The sequence below is a fragment of the Poeciliopsis prolifica genome, unplaced genomic scaffold, assembly GCF_027474105.1.
Source record: "Poeciliopsis prolifica strain line A6 unplaced genomic scaffold, Auburn_PproV2 SCAFFOLD126, whole genome shotgun sequence".
NCBI classification, from domain to species: Eukaryota; Metazoa; Chordata; class Actinopteri; order Cyprinodontiformes; family Poeciliidae; genus Poeciliopsis; species Poeciliopsis prolifica.
In genome coordinates, this window is record NW_026562501.1 from 203,333 (window position 1) to 220,640 (window position 17,308).

General features: G+C 48.1%; 1 protein-coding gene across 1 annotated transcript; it reads left to right on the plus strand.

The window, feature by feature from the left end:
• The first annotated feature begins 2,253 nt into the window (after positions 1-2,253).
• On the plus strand, positions 2,254-16,940 carry LOC129355189 (cytochrome P450 26C1-like). Its single transcript, XM_055024733.1, has 7 exons — positions 2,254-2,419; positions 2,848-3,134; positions 4,626-4,850; positions 7,371-7,646; positions 7,716-7,871; positions 13,284-13,625; positions 15,694-16,940. The coding sequence occupies exons 2-7, from the start codon at positions 2,928-2,930 to the stop codon at positions 16,051-16,053; spliced, it is 1,566 nt and encodes a 521-aa protein (XP_054880708.1). The 5' UTR covers positions 2,254-2,419; positions 2,848-2,927; the 3' UTR covers positions 16,054-16,940.
• Positions 16,941-17,308: the final 368 nt, after the last annotated feature.

Sequence of the window (17,308 nt, forward strand, 5' to 3'; positions counted from 1 at the left end):
ATCCACCATCTTCCTGCATTAAATTCACCTTCTGTGTTTTCATCCTTGAAGTTTGGTGCAGATCTGATCCTCTGAGCTCAGGTTGGGTTTAAACCCAGGCCCGTTTCCTGGTTTTGAGGAATCTGAAGGGATTCATGTGGGTTCTGAGTCCGTCTGAAACCGGAGCTCCGATCGGCCCGAGGCGCCGCAGGACCGACGTCTCTGTTACATAAGCTTTTAAAAGCTCCGGATTATCTGAAGTGTTTGAGCAGAACCCCCCATGGAGCAGGGCCGGGTCCATGGAGCGGCGCGGTGTGACGGGACAAACAGCTTCTGAGCAGATCCCTAATCTGATCCCTAATCTGATCCCTAATCTGGTCCCTAATCTGGTCCCTTTGGATCCCAGCTGATCACTGATCGAAGCTCTGATGCTTCCCGGGTTGAAAATGTGTCAGATATGAAGAACAAACATCTGCATGAATTTGATCAGGTTCATAAAAACGATAAGAAACAATAAAAGTAGCTGTTAGCTTTGGATCATTGACTTCCTGTTAGAAGCAGAATCATGTTGGGTTCATTTCCAGCTGTTCCTCTCCAGTGTCGCCCTGTGCTTGTTGAGGAGCAGAAACTGCTGGAGACTTGATGCAACCAGCTGTTGCTGCTGCTGCTGCTGTTGCTGCTGTTGTTGGTGCAGCAGCAGCTGCTGCTGTTGCTGTTGCTGCTGTTGTTGGTGCAGCAGCTGCTGCTGCAGTTGCTGCTGCTGTTGCTGCTGTTGTTGTTGCTGTTGCTGCTGCTGTTGCTGCTGTTGTTGCTGCAGCTCCTGCTGTTGTTGCTGCTCCAGCTGATGATGGCTGAGCACTGAGGGAGAGGAGGAGGAAGAGCAGGGGCACTTTTACTAAAATAGAACAAAGTTTTTCTCTCTAAACGTGAAAATAAATGATATTTTCATTTATAATCATTTCCAAGCTGAAGGTTTAATGAAAGCAGTGAGATCAAAACCTTCACAGAAAAATAATGACGATTAAAAAATAAAAAATCCCTAAAACTTTACTTATGAAAACACTTATTACTAAAATGATTCTGCAGACAAAAGATTTTATTTCAACAAGTTTGTGAGAAATTAATATTTATTTTCCAGGACAGAAGAGAAAATTAGAAAAATAAATGGTTTCAAAAATGTTTCTCAGCATAAAAAAGTCAAAAATAATAAAAGGTAAAAATAGAAAAACAGACAAAGAGATAATTTAATGTTTTATGTTGATTAAATAAAATACTAAAGAATTCAATGAATCTTTTGCTCATTTTGATTTAATTAATAAATTAGATAAAATATAAAAATATAAACATGTTGTTCATGTGAATATATATTAAATAAATAACATGTAATAATAAAACCATCTCTTTGTTTTAATGTCAAACTGAAATCTTTAAATCTCAAAGTTTCAGTTCCAAATAATTCTAATAAATAATAAATAACTGGAGTTTCTCCAGATATTCAGTTTTATCAGATATTTGAGTTGCTGCTGCAGAAATCAAAAATAACATTAAATATTATTAAATAACATTAAATATTATTAAATAATATGTTTATTACTGAGTTGAAGCAGGACGGACAGGAACAGAACGACTTATTTTTAATAATGAAAACTAATAATAATAATAATAATAATAATAATAATAATAATAATAATAATAAATATATATATGCATATTTTTCATGTTGCTGCTTGCAGGGTTTTAATCATTAAATTAAATGGAAACGAATGAAAATATGAATTAAGTCTCATTTACTGTAAAAATATTTTATAACCAGTTTAATAAAATGTATTTGATCAGAGCGGAACTGGAGGGATGCGGTTATAATTATAATTATTAATATTATTATCACAATATGCAGATGGACAGTTTCATGTAGAAACGGTCAGTTTACAGGAATCCAGATGATTTTTCTGGATTAAAATGTTCGATTCTATAAAATGATAAAATAAATGAATTTATACTAAAAGAGTGAAATTATGTTTTACTCTTTGCGCCAGGAGTTAAAGGCGCAGTCCGCAGCGTTGCGCTGGACTGGGAGCTGATCTGCGCTGATTGGCTACCTGGGCCTCTCGCGCGCACACGCACGACTCTCTCTCTTCTCTCTCCCTCTCTCTTTTCTTCCTCCCTCCCTCCCTCTCTCCCTCTCTTTTTCCCTCTCTCTCTCTCTGAATGAACATCCTGTTTAACATTCCGATCAACGTCAGCAGCTGAAGGTGGACCGCTGCGCTGCGACGCTGCGCCTATAAAGCCGCTGCAGCGCCGCGGCTGCAGGAACCTTCAGGCTGGAGCCGCAGTGGGAGAACCAGAGGATCTGAGAGGATCTGAGAGGATCTGAGAGGATCTGAGAGGATCTGAGGAGATCTGAGGAGATCTGGGTCTGCGGAGGAAACGCGTGGTGGAGGTAAGCTCTTTGGATCAGAACCAGACATCAGCCAGAACCTTTTAGGACCTAAAAGGAGTTTTTCTGAAGTGGCTCAGAATCAGCAGCAGTTGCAGCTTTTAAAGCGGATTTATTGGCGCTGCTCCATAAAGTCGGACCGGGTCGGGCCGGTCCGGGCCGGTCCGCCCGGGCCCGGGGCGGCTGGGCCCCCAAACTGTACCCATAAAGGCGCGCAGCTTTACGGACAAGCCCGCGCAGGCAGACCCGTAAAAGAGTCTGGAATGGCTGCAGGTCCTGATGAGGTTCGGTCCTGATGAGGTTCGGTCCTGATGAGGTTCATGTTTCGGGCTGAGCGGGAAACATTCAGCTCCACGTGCAGCTCGAGTTCAAATGAAATCAATTTTTCCTTCCAGCTGATTTTCCCTCAATTTGCGGCTCTTTCCTTCCAGCTCCAGTCTGACTGCGGACCCGAACCGCGCTGCGCTGCGCTGCCGCAGGTGGATGCTGGGAAGTGGACCGCTCGGAGGAGATGTTCCCCCTGGCCCAGTTCGGGGTCCTGTCGGCCCTGGCCACCGCGCTCACCTCGGTGCTGTCGGCGCTGCTGCTGCTGGTTCTGACCCGGCAGCTGTGGAGCCTCCGCTGGAGCCTGACCCGGGACCCGAACAGCAGCCTGCCGCTGCCGCGGGGCTCCATGGGCTGGCCGCTGGTCGGAGAGACCTTCCACTGGCTCTTCCAGGTCAGAACCTCCTCCAGAACCTCCTCCAGAACCTCCTTCAGCAGCTCCAACTTCAGCCTGGAGCCGCTGAAGTTCTGGTCCGGGTTCTGCAACATGTGCGGACTTGACTTCTGTCTCTGCAGCAAGAACTGGAAGTTTGGGTTCGGTTCGGTTCTTCCGTTCTGCGCAGAAAATGAAACCGATCCAGATTCAGTTTACGCGTCTCTCTCATGTTTCCAGTTTTTCCCTTCATTAAATTTCTCCAGGTTTCACTTGCTTTTCTGTCACTTTGGTTCTTTTCTCACTTTAAAACCGATTAACAGAATAATCCGCGGAGAATCAAAGCTTTGATTTAATGCATTAATGCAGCAGTTTAAAAATATTAAATTCATCCATTATCTTGAGGTTTTTAAGGCTTGATGAGAGAATCTGGGAACATTTAACTTTCTGTTTCTCTGGACACTAAATATGAATCCATGGAGATTCATTTATTCTTGGTCTTCAAACAAACAAAAAAAACTTCAAAAAGTCTGAAAATAAAAATTACAATCCGAGACTTTCCAACCAGTGGGAGCAATAATTAAAGATCTGGACCTGAGATCAAACATGAGTGAAGAAACATCTGGAGAAACAGACATTTTGGGGTCTCCAGGGCAACCAGCTGGTTAGAGAACATGTCTGGAAAACGACGTTCCCTCCTACCGTCTCAAATGTAAACGTGGAGCTGATTTAACAGAACAGGTTATTTTAGTGATGCAGTCATGTCTGAACACGGTGGAGGATCCGTGAGCCTGTGGGCCTTTAGAGGCAACAAAACCTCTGAAACCTTTTGATTCAAAATCAGCAGAAAACCTGAAAGCTGAGCTGAAGAGTCCAGAGCTTAAGAGGATCCAGCAGAGAGGATCCAGCAGAGAGGATCCAGCAGAGAGGATCCAGCAGAGAGGATCCAGTAGAGAGGATCCAGCAGAGAGGATCCAGCAGAGAGGATCCAGCAAGGAGAGCAGGAGAAAGAGGAGCTGCAAAAACACAACGTCCTGCGCGATGCTGTCCAGTTTTCTGCTGCAAATATTTCAGTGACTTTTCAGCAAGAATTTTGTTTTATGCCAATAATTTATTATTATTGATTAAAAATGTTCTAGTTCCCACTGACAGATTATTTTATTTATAACAAGTTTTTTTTTCTGAAAAAGTACTTGTAAGTTATAACATTTAAAAAACAAAACTAAGATATTTACACAGGAAACGAGACAAAACAGTAAGATTTATGTTTCTGCAGTGAGGAGAGGAGCAGGCAGGAGCAACCAGGAAGCAAAAATCAGCTGCTCAGCTGAGAGAAAAGAGAAAACCCAAAAGGGAGGAGGAGAGGAAACCAGAACAGTTACCAAACCAGACAATGGCAAAAACTAAACAAACTGGAAAATAACTGAAGCTAAAAGTCCAAACAGGATCAATTCTTCTTTAGCTTTATGGAATATGTTTTCCAATCTTCCTGTGTCCTGTTTCCCACTGCAGGGCTCCAACTTCCACATCTCTCGGCGGAAACGCCATGGCAACGTGTTTAAGACCCACCTGCTGGGGAAGCCCCTCATCCGGGTGACGGGCGCCGAAAACATCCGCAAGATCCTGCTGGGGGAACACAGCCTGGTGTGCACCCAGTGGCCCCAGAGCACCCGCATCATCCTGGGGCCAAACACCCTGGTCAACTCTGTGGGGGACATCCACCGCAGGAAGAGGAAGGTGAGGCATCGGCCTGCGGGGCGGGCGGGGCCTGCGGGGCCGGTGGGGCCTGCGGGGCCGGGCGGGGCTGGGCGGGGCCGGTGGGGCCGGATGAACCGCACTGCATTCTGGGGGATGTACACTGTAACAAACTGCCCTGTATTTTTACAGTACAATGCTGGCAGCAGGGTTGCCAGCATTGTACTGTTAATTATACAGTACCCTTACTGTAATCAACTTTACAGTATATTACTGTCACAAAAGAAATCTTTTGTGACAGTAATATACTGGCAGCTGTGTTGCCAGTATATTACCGTTTTTCTATGGTACCATTACTGTTGAATTCACATACAGCTTACTACTGTAAATTTCCAATATAAAATAGAAACATGAAAAAAAAAACACTTAGAAATGTAAGTTCCATCATGTCAAACATTTATTTGGGAAAAAAAGAACCAACTCAAACATCGACTCACACGGTGTTTAGTGGGCCACATAATAAAGACGAAGGTTTTGAAACGACAACGTATGTGTGCCTTAAACCTAAACCTTTTCTACAAGAATGTTGAGGGTAAACTGTCCAAAGTAAGTCAGATTCTGGAACAACAGTAAGAAATCACCATCTATTTTGTGAAATAAATTTCTTAACTGATGTAAAGAGTATTTGAATAAAGCATGAATTGTGGCCTTTTGATTAGTCTGAAATAAAATAAGTATGAAATAAATTATAGAAATAATGCATTGTACAACTCAGCACACTACTTTTTCAATACAAAATATGACTTTTTGTGGAAGTGAGGAACAATATGATGCAACATAAACATTTAACTTTCAATCTAAAGCATAGAAAAAAATTGCACATTTTAGTTTGATAAAAATTTAAATGAAACATTTAGACTTGAATTTCCTTTAGGGCAAAATCAGAGCTCCAACTTCAGATGATAAAACAATGAAACAATATTAGACAAGATAAGTTAAACATGGTGCCTGTACAGTCAAAATTACATCTGAAGAACAGAAAGTGGGAGCCTTAACAAAATGTATGCTCTTAATTAAAAGAGATGTCTTCAGATTATGCTGACCTTTAAACCAAAAACATCTCTCAAGAACACTCCTGTTCAGGGATAAGTTGCCTTCATGCCTGGATAGTTTTTTTGTTTGCTTGTTTTTGCGTGGAGGGGCAACAATATCTATAGCTTGGTTAGAAAGTTCTCACTATGAAATTCCATTCAAAGTCCAAGAGGTTTTTCAGCAGAGTTGAAACACGGGGGATGACAGTGACCGACTTCTTTTGAAAAGTTTTCCCTGTCCTCTTGGAGATGATCTTGCTACAGCTGGCCTTGGTCCCTCAGGGTTGAGATCAAGAAAGCCTGAAAATGCAGTAATTTCAGATTAGCATATGATGCTGCTTAAGGAGTCAGGGTTTAATGTGTGCTAGATGAAGACAAACTTTTGAATGTTAAGAGTTAATAAAGAGACACCAGCATAACATTTAAACAGTTTTCTGCCAAGTCAACTCTGTGAAACTCCAAATCCCCAGTTGATATCCATTCACCAATTTCACTTTAGCAGCTAATCATAGCAATTCAAGTCAAATTACACAAAAGAAAGAAAAAGAGCTTCCAAACATGTCAGTATTTGTAAATATGAATCATCAAAAATAACTTACCTTAGGATTGGCTCATAAAATGCAGGATTCAAATGGATAGTCCTTAAAGAAAGTTATAGAGGTTGCTTCCACATGTCACAACAACATGTCTTCTTCAGAAATACAGTAGCGTTCTGTTTAAAGAGCCTCCTTACCGTTGAATCCAACATCATTCCCACAATGCAATGCTACTCACAGTATACTACAGTATTTTATTAAAAACAGTAATAATTGCCCAGAATGCATTGTTTTTCACGGTGCAGTACCGTTTCCAATAGAAACAGTTTGATACTGTTCAGTTTTGGACGTTTTTTACAGCAATTTGTTACAGTGTAGGATTTGGAAAGGCTAGTCGCTAAACCCTCTGGTTGTGAGCTAAGCTACGTTGGTGACGTCAACTGACTCACTCGCTCTTCGGTTACCTAGCAACAACCTGCTGGGGAACAAGCCCTCCAAGCTCCCCCGACTTTGGTTGCCTAGCAACAGCGTGCTCATGAACTGGCGCAGCAGCAGTTTAAGTTTTCGACATTTTGCCTCAGAAATGCTTAAAAACAGAAAAACGAGGTGAAGTGAAAACTTTGGATCAGCAGGAAACAAAACGCCATCAGTCTGGTGATATTTTAGAAATAGAAACAAAAATCTGATCGATAATATTGACCAATTATATTGCAATATGTTTTTAGCCTTATTGCTCAGTCCTACTAAAATCTGAAAAATAAGACAAATAATTACTGAAGAACATTTATTTATGATAAAATACTTTGTTTTTGTTAACATTTTGTTTTCTCTATTTACATTCGTAGAAGTTCCCAGCTCTGTCACTGTGTCTGTAGAAACTGAGCTGAGTCTGAACGGTTCTGATCGGTTGAACTTTGACCCCTCTCTGCGTTTAGATCCTGGCCAAGGTGTTCAGCCGGGCGGCGCTGGAGTCCTACCTGCCGCGGCTGCAGGACGTCATCAAGGCGGAGATCGCCAAGTGGGTCTCTGACCCGGGGTCCGTCGACGTGTACGCCGCCGCCAAGTCTCTGACGTTCCGCATCGCCGTGCGGGTTCTGCTGGGCCTGCAGATGGAGGAGGAGAGGATCGTCTACCTGGCCACGACCTTCGAGCAGCTCATGAACAACCTGTTCTCGCTCCCCATCGACACGCCGTTCAGCGGCCTGCGCAAGGTACCGAACCCCGTCCGCACCCCGACCCACCTGGGACCCGGGCCGGTTCTGATGGACTTCTCTCTGCAGGGCATCAAGGCCAGAGAAATCCTTCACGCCAACATGGCGAAAATCATCGAGGAGAAGATGGAGCGGCAGCAGCTGGACGACGACTACCAGGACGCCTTCGACCTCATGCTGTCCGTTGCCAAGGAGCAGCAGGAGCTCAGCATCCAGGAGCTCAAGGTACCAGGAGACCCGAACCAGGAGACCCGAACCAGGAGACCCGAACCAGGCCGACCCGAACCAGGCCGACCCAAACCAGGAGACCCAAACCAGGACCCGAACCAGGCCAACCCAAACCAGGAGACCCGAACCAGGAGACCCGAACCAGGAGACCCGAACCAGGAGACCCGAACCAGGAGACCCAAACCAGGAGACCCGAACCAGGAGACCCAAACCAGGCCGACCCGAACCAGGCCAACCCAAACCAGGAGACCCGAACCAGGCCAACCAAACCAGGAGACCCGAACCAGGAGACCCGAACCAGGAGACCCGAACCAGGAGACCCGAACCAGGAGACCCAAACCAGGAGACCCGAACCAGGAGACCCAAACCAGGCCGACCCAAACCAGGAGACCCGAACCAGGCCAACCCAAACCAGGAGACCCGAACCAGGCCAACCCAAACCAGGAGACCCGAACCAGGAGACCCGAACCAGGAGACCCGAACCAGGAGACCCAAACCAGGAGACCCAAACCAGGCCGACCCAAACCAGGAGACCCAAACCAGGAGACCCGAACCAGACCGACCCAACCAGAAGACCCAAACCAGGAGACCCAAACCAGGAGACCCGAACCAGGAGACCCGAACCAGACCGACCCAAACCAGGAGACCCGAACCAGGCCGACCCGAACCAGGCCAACCCAAACCAGGAGACCCAAACCAGGAGACCCGAACCAGGAGACCCAAACCTGGAGACCCGAACCAGGCCAACCCAAACCAGGAGACCCGAACCAGGAGACCCGAACCAGGAGACCCGAACCAGGAGACCCAAACCTGGAGACCCGAACCAGGAGACCCGAACCAGGCCGACCCAAACCAGGAGACCCAAACCAGGCCGACCCAAACCAGGAGACCCGAACCAGGAGACCCAAACCAGGAGACCCGAACCAGGCCAACCCAAACCAGGAGACCCGAACCAGGAGACCCGAACCAGGAGACCCAAACCTGGAGACCCGAACCAGGAGACCCGAACCAGGCCGACCCAAACCAGGAGACCCAAACCAGGAGACCCAAACCAGGAGACCCGAACCAGGCCGACCCAAACCAGGAGACTCAAACCAGGAGACCCGAACCAGGCCGACCCAAACCAGGCCGACCCAAACCAGGAGACCCGAACCAGGCCGACCCAAACCAGGCCGACCCAAACCAGGAGACCCAAACCAGGAGACCCAAACCAGGAGACCCAAACCAGGAGACCCGAACCAGGAGACCCGAACCAGGAGACCCGAACCAGGCCGACCCGAACCAGGCCGACCCAAACCAGGAGACCCAAACCAGGAGACCCAAACCAGGAGACCCGAACCAGGCCAACCCAAACCAGGAGACCCGAACCAGGAGACCCGAACCAGGAGACCCGAACCAGGAGACCCAAACCAGGACCCAAACCAGGAGACCCGAACCAGGAGACCCAAACCAGCCGACCCAAACCAGGAGACCCGAACCAGGCCAACCCAAACCAGGAGACCGAACCAGGCCAACCCAAACCAGGAGACCCGAACCAGGAGACCCGAACCAGGAGACCCGAACCAGGAGACCCAAACCAGGAGACCCAAACCAGGCCGACCCAAACCAGGAGACCCAAACCAGGAGACCCGAACCAGACCGACCCAAACCAGAAGACCCAAACCAGGAGACCCAAACCAGGAGACCCAAACCAGGAGACCCGAACCAGACCGACCCAAACCAGGAGACCCGACCAGGCCGAACCCGAACCAAAAGGAGACCCAAACCAGGAGACCCGAACCAGGAGACCCAAACCTGGAGACCCGAACCAGGCCAACCCAAACCAGGAGACCCGAACCAGGAGACCCGAACCAGGAGACCCAAACCAGGAGACCCGAACCAGGAGACCCAAACCTGGAGACCGAACCAGGAGACCCGAACCAGGCCGACCCAAACCAGGAGACCCGAACCAGGCCAACCCAAACCAGGAGACCCGAACCAGGAGACCCGAACCAGGAGACCCAAACCTGGAGACCCGAACCAGGAGACCCGAACCAGGCCGACCCAAACCAGAGACCCGAACCAGGCCAACCCAAACCAGGAGACCCGAACCAGGAGACCCGAACCAGGAGACCCAAACCTGGAGACCCGAACCAGGAGACCCGAACCAGGCCGACCCAAACCAGGAGACCCAAACCAGGAGACCCAAACCAGGAGACCCGAACCAGGCCGACCCAAACCAGGAGACTCAAACCAGGAGACCCGAACCAGGCCGACCCAAACCAGGCCGACCCAAACCAGGAGACCCGAACCAGGCCGACCCAAACCAGGCCGACCAAACCAGGAGACCCAAACCAGGAGACCCAAACCAGGAGACCCAAACCAGGAGACCCAAACCAGGAGACCCGAACCAGGAGACCCAAACCAGACCAGACTGCTCCGGTTCAGAGGATGTGGGGTTCACTGGTTAACCAGGCTGATCAGGTTTAAAGGTTTCAGAGGGAAGGAAACTCTCACCTGTTGCCATGGTGATGTACTGATTACTGCAGCAGCTGATGTTTGGTGTAGCGCTCTGGATCAGTCTGGTTCAGTCTGGATCAGTCTGGATCAGCCTGGATCAGTCTGGTTCAGTCTGGATCAGTCTGGATCAGTCTGGATCAGTCTGGTTCAGTCTGGTTCAGTCTGGATCAGTCTGGATCAGTCTGGATCAGTCTGGATCAGCCTGGATCAGCCTGGATCAGTCTGGATCAGTCTGGATCAGCCTGGATCAGTCTGGATCACTCTGGATCAGTCTGGTTCAGTCTGGTTCAGTCTGGTTCAGTCTGGATCAGTCTGGATCAGTCTGGTTCAGTCTGGTTCAGTCTGGTTCAGTCTGGATCAGTCTGGATCAGTCTGGATCAGCCTGGATCAGTCTGGATCAGTCTGGATCAGCCTGGTTCAGTCGGGTTCAGCCTGGCTCAGTCTGGTTCAGTCTGGTTCAGTCGGGTTCAGTCTGGTTCAGCCTGGCTCAGTCTGGTTCAGTCTGGTTCAGTCTGGTTCAGTCGGGTTCAGCCTGGTTCAGTCGGGTTCAGTCTGGTTCAGCCTGTCTCTCAGTCTGGTTCAGTCTGGTTCAGCCTGGTTCAGTCTGGTTCAGTCGGGTTCAGCCTGGCTCAGTCTGGTTCAGTCTGGTTCAGCCTGGTTCAGTCTGGTTCAGTCTGGATCAGTCTGGATCAGTCTGGTTCAGTCTGGTTCAGTCTGGTTCAGTCTGGATCAGTCTGGATCAGTCTGGTTCAGTCTGGTTCAGTCTGGATCAGTCTGGATCAGTCTGGATCAGCCTGGATCAGCCTGGATCAGCCTGGATCAGTCTGGATCAGCCTGGATCAGTCTGGATCAGTCTGGATCAGTCTGGATCAGCCTGGTTCAGTCGGGTTCAGCCTGGCTCAGTCTGGTTCAGTCTGGTTCAGTCGGGTTCAGTCTGGTTCAGCCTGGCTCAGTCTGGTTCAGTCTGGTTCAGTCTGGTTCAGTCGGGTTCAGCCTGGTTCAGTCGGGTTCAGTCTGGTTCAGCCTGTCTCAGTCTGGTTCAGTCTGGTTCAGCCTGGTTCAGTCTGGTTCAGTCGGGTTCAGCCTGGCTCAGTCTGGTTCAGTCTGGTTCAGCCTGGTTCAGTCTGGTTCAGTCGGGTTCAGTCTGGTTCAGCCTGGCTCAGTCTGGTTCAGTCTGGTTCAGCCTGGTTCAGTCTGGAACAGTCTGGTTCAGTCTGGATCAGTCTGGTTCAGTCTGGTTCAGTCTGGATCAGTCTGGATCAGTCTGGATCAGCCTGGATCAGTCTGGATCAGTCTGGATCAGCCTGGATCAGTCTGGATCAGTCTGGATCAGTCTGGATCAGCCTGGTTCAGTCGGGTTCAGCCTGGCTCAGTCTGGTTCAGTCTGGTTCAGTCGGGTTCAGTCTGGTTCAGCCTGGCTCAGTCTGGTTCAGTCTGGTTCAGCCTGGTTCAGTCTGGTTCAGTCGGGTTCAGCCTGGTTCAGTCGGGTTCAGTCTGGTTCAGCCTGTCTCAGTCTGGTTCAGTCTGGTTCAGCCTGGTTCAGTCTGGTTCAGTCGGGTTCAGCCTGGCTCAGTCTGGTTCAGTCTGGTTCAGCCTGGTTCAGTCTGGTTCAGTCGGGTTCAGTCTGGTTCAGTCTGGTTCAGCCTGGCTCAGTCTGGTTCAGTCTGGTTCAGCCTGGTTCAGTCTGGTTCAGTCTGGTTCAGTCTGGATCAGTCTGGTTCAGCCTGGTTCAGTCTGGTTCAGCCTGGATCAGCCTGGTTCAGTCTGGTTCAGCCTGGTTCAGTCTGGTTCAGCCTGGATCAGTCTGGTTCAGACTGGTTCAGTCTGGATCAGTCTGGATCAGTCTGGTTCAGCCTGGTTCAGTCTGGTTCAGTCTGGTTCAGCCTGGATCAGCCTGGTTCAGCCTGGATCAGTCTGGATCAGCCTGGTTCAGTCTGGTTCAGCCTGGTTCAGTCTGGTTCAGCCTGGTTCAGTCTGGTTCAGCCTGGTTCAGCCTGGATCAGTCTGGATCAGTCTGGTTCAGCCTGGTTCAGTCTGGATCAGTCTGGATCAGTCTGGATCAGCCTGGTTCAGCCTGGTTCAGTCTGGATCAGTCTGGTTCAGTCTGGTTCAGTCTGGTTCAGTCTGGTTCAGCCTGGTTGAGTCTGGATCAGTCTGGTTCAGCCTGGTTCAGTCTGGTTAAGCCTGGTTCAACCTGGTTCAGCCTGGATCAGCCTGGTTCAGTCTGGTTCAATTGGGTTCAGTCTGGTTCAGTCTGGTTCAGCCTGGATCAGCCTGGTTCAGTCTGGTTCAGCCTGGATCAGCCTGGATCAGCCTGGATCAGTCTGGATCAGTCTGGATCAGCCTGGTTCAACCTGGTTCAGCCTGGATCAGCCTGGTTCAGTCTGGTTTAATTGGGTTCAGTCTGGTTCAGTCTGGTTCAGCCTGGATCAGCCTGGTTCAGCCTGGATCAGTCTGGTTCAGTCTGGTTCAGCCTGGTTCAGCCTGGTTCAGCCTGGTTCAGCCTGCTTCAGTCTGGTTCAGTCTGGTTCAGTCTGGATCTGTCTGGTTCAGTCTGGTTCAGCCTGGTTCAGTCTGCTTCAGTCTGGTTCAGTCTGGTTCAGTCTGGTTCAGCCTGGTTCAGTCTGCTTCAGTCTGCTTCAGTCTGGTTCAGTCTGGTTCAGTCTGGTTCAGTCTGGATCTGTCTGGTTCAGTCTGGTTCAGCCTGGTTCAGTCTGCTTCAGCCTGGTTCAGTCTGCTTCAGTCTGCTTCAGTCTGCTTCAGTCTGGTTCAGCCTGGTTCAGTCTGCTTCAGTCTGGTTCAGTCTGGTTGCGGTTTAGCAGTAGATGTCAGACTGGTGTTGGATTGGACTGATCTGGGCTGTGTGGTCAGTCCGATGATTAAACCCCAAATTTCATCCTTTTCTTCCAGGAAACAGCCGTGGAGCTGATCTTCGCTGCCCACTCCACCACGGCCAGCGCCTCCACCTCCCTGGTTCTGCAGCTGCTGCGTCACCCGGCTGTGGTGGACAAGGCCAGAGAGGAGCTGGAGGCCGAGGGTCTGGGATGTCAGCCGGAGCGGAACCGCAACCCGGCGGACGGTGCGCCGGAGACCGAGCCGGACGGCGGCTGTCCTGGGTCTCATGTCCCGTATCTGAGTCTGGAGAAGCTGAGCCAGCTCCGCTACATCGACTGCGTGGTGAAGGAGGTGCTCCGCTTCCTGCCGCCGGTCTCCGGGGGATACCGGACCGCCCTGCAGACCTTCGAACTGGACGTGAGTCAGAGCTGAAACCAGAACCAAACAGCAGTCAGTGGAAGGATCTCCAGATTCTCATTTAGTACCAACACTTAGCAACCCTCAGTTTAACGTTCATGAAGCTTCAAAGCAGACAAAGTCCACAGAAACGTTTTGCAGATTTGATGAAACACCTTCAGGAAGTGAAGAGTTAATGACTGAGATCATTAACGAGATGTCAGGAAGGAAAACATGAAGACATGAGGAAGGTTGGCATCCTGGCCCAAACGACCGGAACCTTCCGTTTCCCTCTGACTCAAAGACCAAGAATCTGTCTGCAGAACCGGATCCGCTCACTGCAGAACCGGATCCGCTCGCTGCAGAACCGGATCTGCTCGCTGCAGAACCGGATCCGCTCGCTGCAGAACACTGCAGAACCGGATCCGCTCACTGCAGAACACTGCAGAACCGGATCCGCTCACTGCAGAACCGGATCCGTTCACTGCAGAACACTGCAGAACCGGATCCGCTCACTGCAGAACCGGATCCGTTCGTTTTGTTTTCAGCCTCATCATGGAGACGTGAAGCTGATTCCTCTCCTCTTTTCCAGTTAAAGACCAAAATCAGGAAAATAATTCCTCATCTTAAATGAGAAGTTAAAAGTTGCTTTAATTTATGAATTCAATTATTTTTTCCACAAGTGTCTTTTTTAAACATTATTATTTTCCACTACAAACATTTTAAAGATTTGAGATCCAATTTTTATAATTGTGCAATTAGATTAAAAAAGAGATCTAAATCTGTGATTTTATTCAGATGTAAAGAATAAATCTGCCTTGGTCTAATTTTTCTGCTCTCATAGAAATCCTGGTTCTAGACTGAATCTTGGCTTTTGTTTCTCCACCTGCTGAGTTTTTCATGCAGGATTAGAGCTCAGAGCTCCTCAGTCCTTACATCCCCTCTCCTTGACCTCAACATGACCCCAATTTTCTGCCCCCATTGCCAAAAGAACAATTGTCATCTCTGCACCTTTTCCAGCAGTGATAAAGCCGAGAGGCTGGAAGGAGCTGAGCTGCTCCGGTCTGAAGGCGCGGCTCCGGTTGGAGGATAATAATGGTTCATTCTGTTGTTCAGTGTCAGATAATTAAAGAAACCAAGCCGTCATGGAAGCAGCAAAGCATATTATTATTATTATCATTATTATTTTAATGTGTGACAGACTGAGAATGATCCACTAATTATCACATTTCACATAAAAAAAATCTTGTTTTCTACTTTGAAGTCAAATTCTCGTTACGTTATTAGCTTTGAATTTGTCTCCAAACTGGAAAAGATGGTTGAATCTTCCACATAAAGAACTTCAGACCCATTTAGATTCATCTCTGGGCCACCAGAAGTTCTGACTGGTTTAGTTTCTCACTGCAGCCTCTGGTTTCCATTACAAACGTGTGAAAAACTGTCATCATTCTGCTAATGTTGAAAAAACACATTTTCACAAACACGTCAATAAGTCATTAACAACATGCTGCATCATAAACTGCTTCCTGTCTTCTTCGTGGTTTCTGCCAGTAGTAACATCTGGTTGTTGATCATGTGACTCGTGACTGAAAAAGTGTTTCCATCACTTTTTTTTAGGAAATAAACTGATTTTGTTACAGCCAGAAAAATTACGTCATCCAAACCTTTTCATAAAAAAACATTTTTTTCAAATTGCCGTGTTTTCATTAATGTGTAGGATTTCATCAACCTTTTGAAAGTAGAGATGTGGTTTCAGGTCCAGATTTAATAGATCATGAATTGGTGAAAAGTCGCTATGAAGGTTAACGCAGCAAATCAAACTACAAACCAACAAACGATTCATTAAACAATTCCTTTCCCTTCATCAACAGATGAATCTGCTGGTTTGAAAACCAGCTCTCATGAAGATCGGCCTGATTTTCCTCTTTGCAGATCTAAATGTTTGATGTTAACCAGTGAAGGTCCTGAAAAACAAGAACTGATCGAATGAAGTTCATCTTTCACATCTCAGTTTGTTCTAAAGCCTGAAGATGCTGATGCTCCGTTTTCCTCCCCGTGGTTCTAACGGCTGGTTCCGCTTCTCCCACAGGGTTACCAGATCCCTAAAGGCTGGAGTGTGATGTACAGCATCCGGGACACCCACGAGACGGCGGCGATCTTCCAGAGTCCGGAGCTGTTCGACCCGGAGCGGTTCGGCCCGGAGCGGGACGAGTGGCGCTCGTCTCGGTTCAGCTACGTTCCGTTCGGCGGCGGCGTGCGCAGCTGCGTGGGGAAGGAGCTGGCGCACATCATCCTGAAGACTCTGGCCGTGGAGCTGATCGGGACGTGCAAATGGACCCTGGCTTCAGAGGAGTTCCCCAAAATGCAAACGGTACCGATCGTTCACCCGGTGAACGGGTTGCACGTTCGATTCTCCTACAGCGACCCGCTGCAGACGCAACAGAACTGAGACTTTACACTACAAACTCTGAGCAACGGATCAGAACCTCACCACCGGGCCATCCTGCAGCACTTCAGCATCACCATCATCTCCAAATGCATCTAATTATTTGTGTTGCCTTTATCCTGCAGACGTCGCTTCGTTGGACTGAAAGAACATAAGCTAAGGTTTCTGTTCAGAAACCAACAGATCTCTCCGTCTTGTTCCTTTTTTACTGTCTGTAAATGAGATTTAAGTTATTTCATTTCAAAATAAGCCATCAGAGCTAAAGTTCTGCTGCTTCTCTAACTTCTACATCACTGTGAACCAGTTCATCTGAACCTTCAGAGTATTTCACCTCAGATTTTAGCTTGGTTCTGGTTTTGGGTGAGTTTTCTTCTTCTACTTCATCTGGTTCGATGTGCCTTTGAGCAAGGTGTCGGATCTGGAGGACCGGATCTGAACAGGAGTCACTTCTCATCACAGCCTGAAAGGTTCAGAAAAACTGGAGTTTTAAGAGACATTTTCTGGAGCCACTGAACCAAACTCCAGCTCAGAAAACATTCAAAATGTCCTCTTCTTTTTTACATGAATGTTTCATAGATCTGTGTCTGTTGTGCTAAATGAAGTAGTGTTCTGAATAATAAGCTGTATTTAAACGCAGATGGGCCTCATCTGCAGTAGAGACACTAACCTGTAATGTAAGCCTGTTTTCTCCTTTAGGATCTTAGAGTCTGCTGGTTCTGATGTCGTTGCAGGACCGTTAGCCTGCTAGCGGCGCTGTGAAATGTTAGCTGCAGATAGATTTATGGAAGAAGATAGCACTTTCTCCACTTTAAGAGTCTGTATATACTGTTGTTCACTGACAGGATCAGCTGTAGCTGCTGTACAGTCGATTTAAACTAGACTTAAACAAAGTTCTGGGAGTTTTTATTTGTCTTGAGAGTACACTGGGTCGGGTCGGTCCGGGCCGGGCTGGGTCCAGTTTACTAGAGCGTCTATCAAGTTATGTATAGATGTAACTCTTGTACATCAAACCTGAGAAACATCTTGTTGCCAGGCCTCTGCAGAGATGAATCTGCATTCACACCAAAACCATTTAGTCCGTTTTAATCCGGTCCGTTTTAATCCGGTCCGTTTTAATCCGGTCCGTTTGTTTGAGATGTGGATGCATAACCAACCACAAAAACCAAACTCAGCATCAGTTTGGTTGAAGTGAAAACCTCTCATGGCTGTTAGCTAAACACGAACATCTCGTTAAGCTACTCAGAGGCTTCCCTCACCT

Bases quoted from the DNA above. Each gene is read 5' to 3' on its own strand.
- LOC129355189 (XM_055024733.1), top strand. From the start codon at position 2,928: ATGTTCCCCCTGGCCCAGTTCGGGGTCCTGTCGGCCCTGGCCACCGCG. The intron at 7,647-7,715 runs GTACCGAACCCC...TTCTCTCTGCAG, and splicing joins CGTTCAGCGGCCTGCGCAAG to GGCATCAAGGCCAGAGAAAT. The intron at 7,872-13,283 runs GTACCAGGAGAC...CTTTTCTTCCAG, and splicing joins TCAGCATCCAGGAGCTCAAG to GAAACAGCCGTGGAGCTGAT.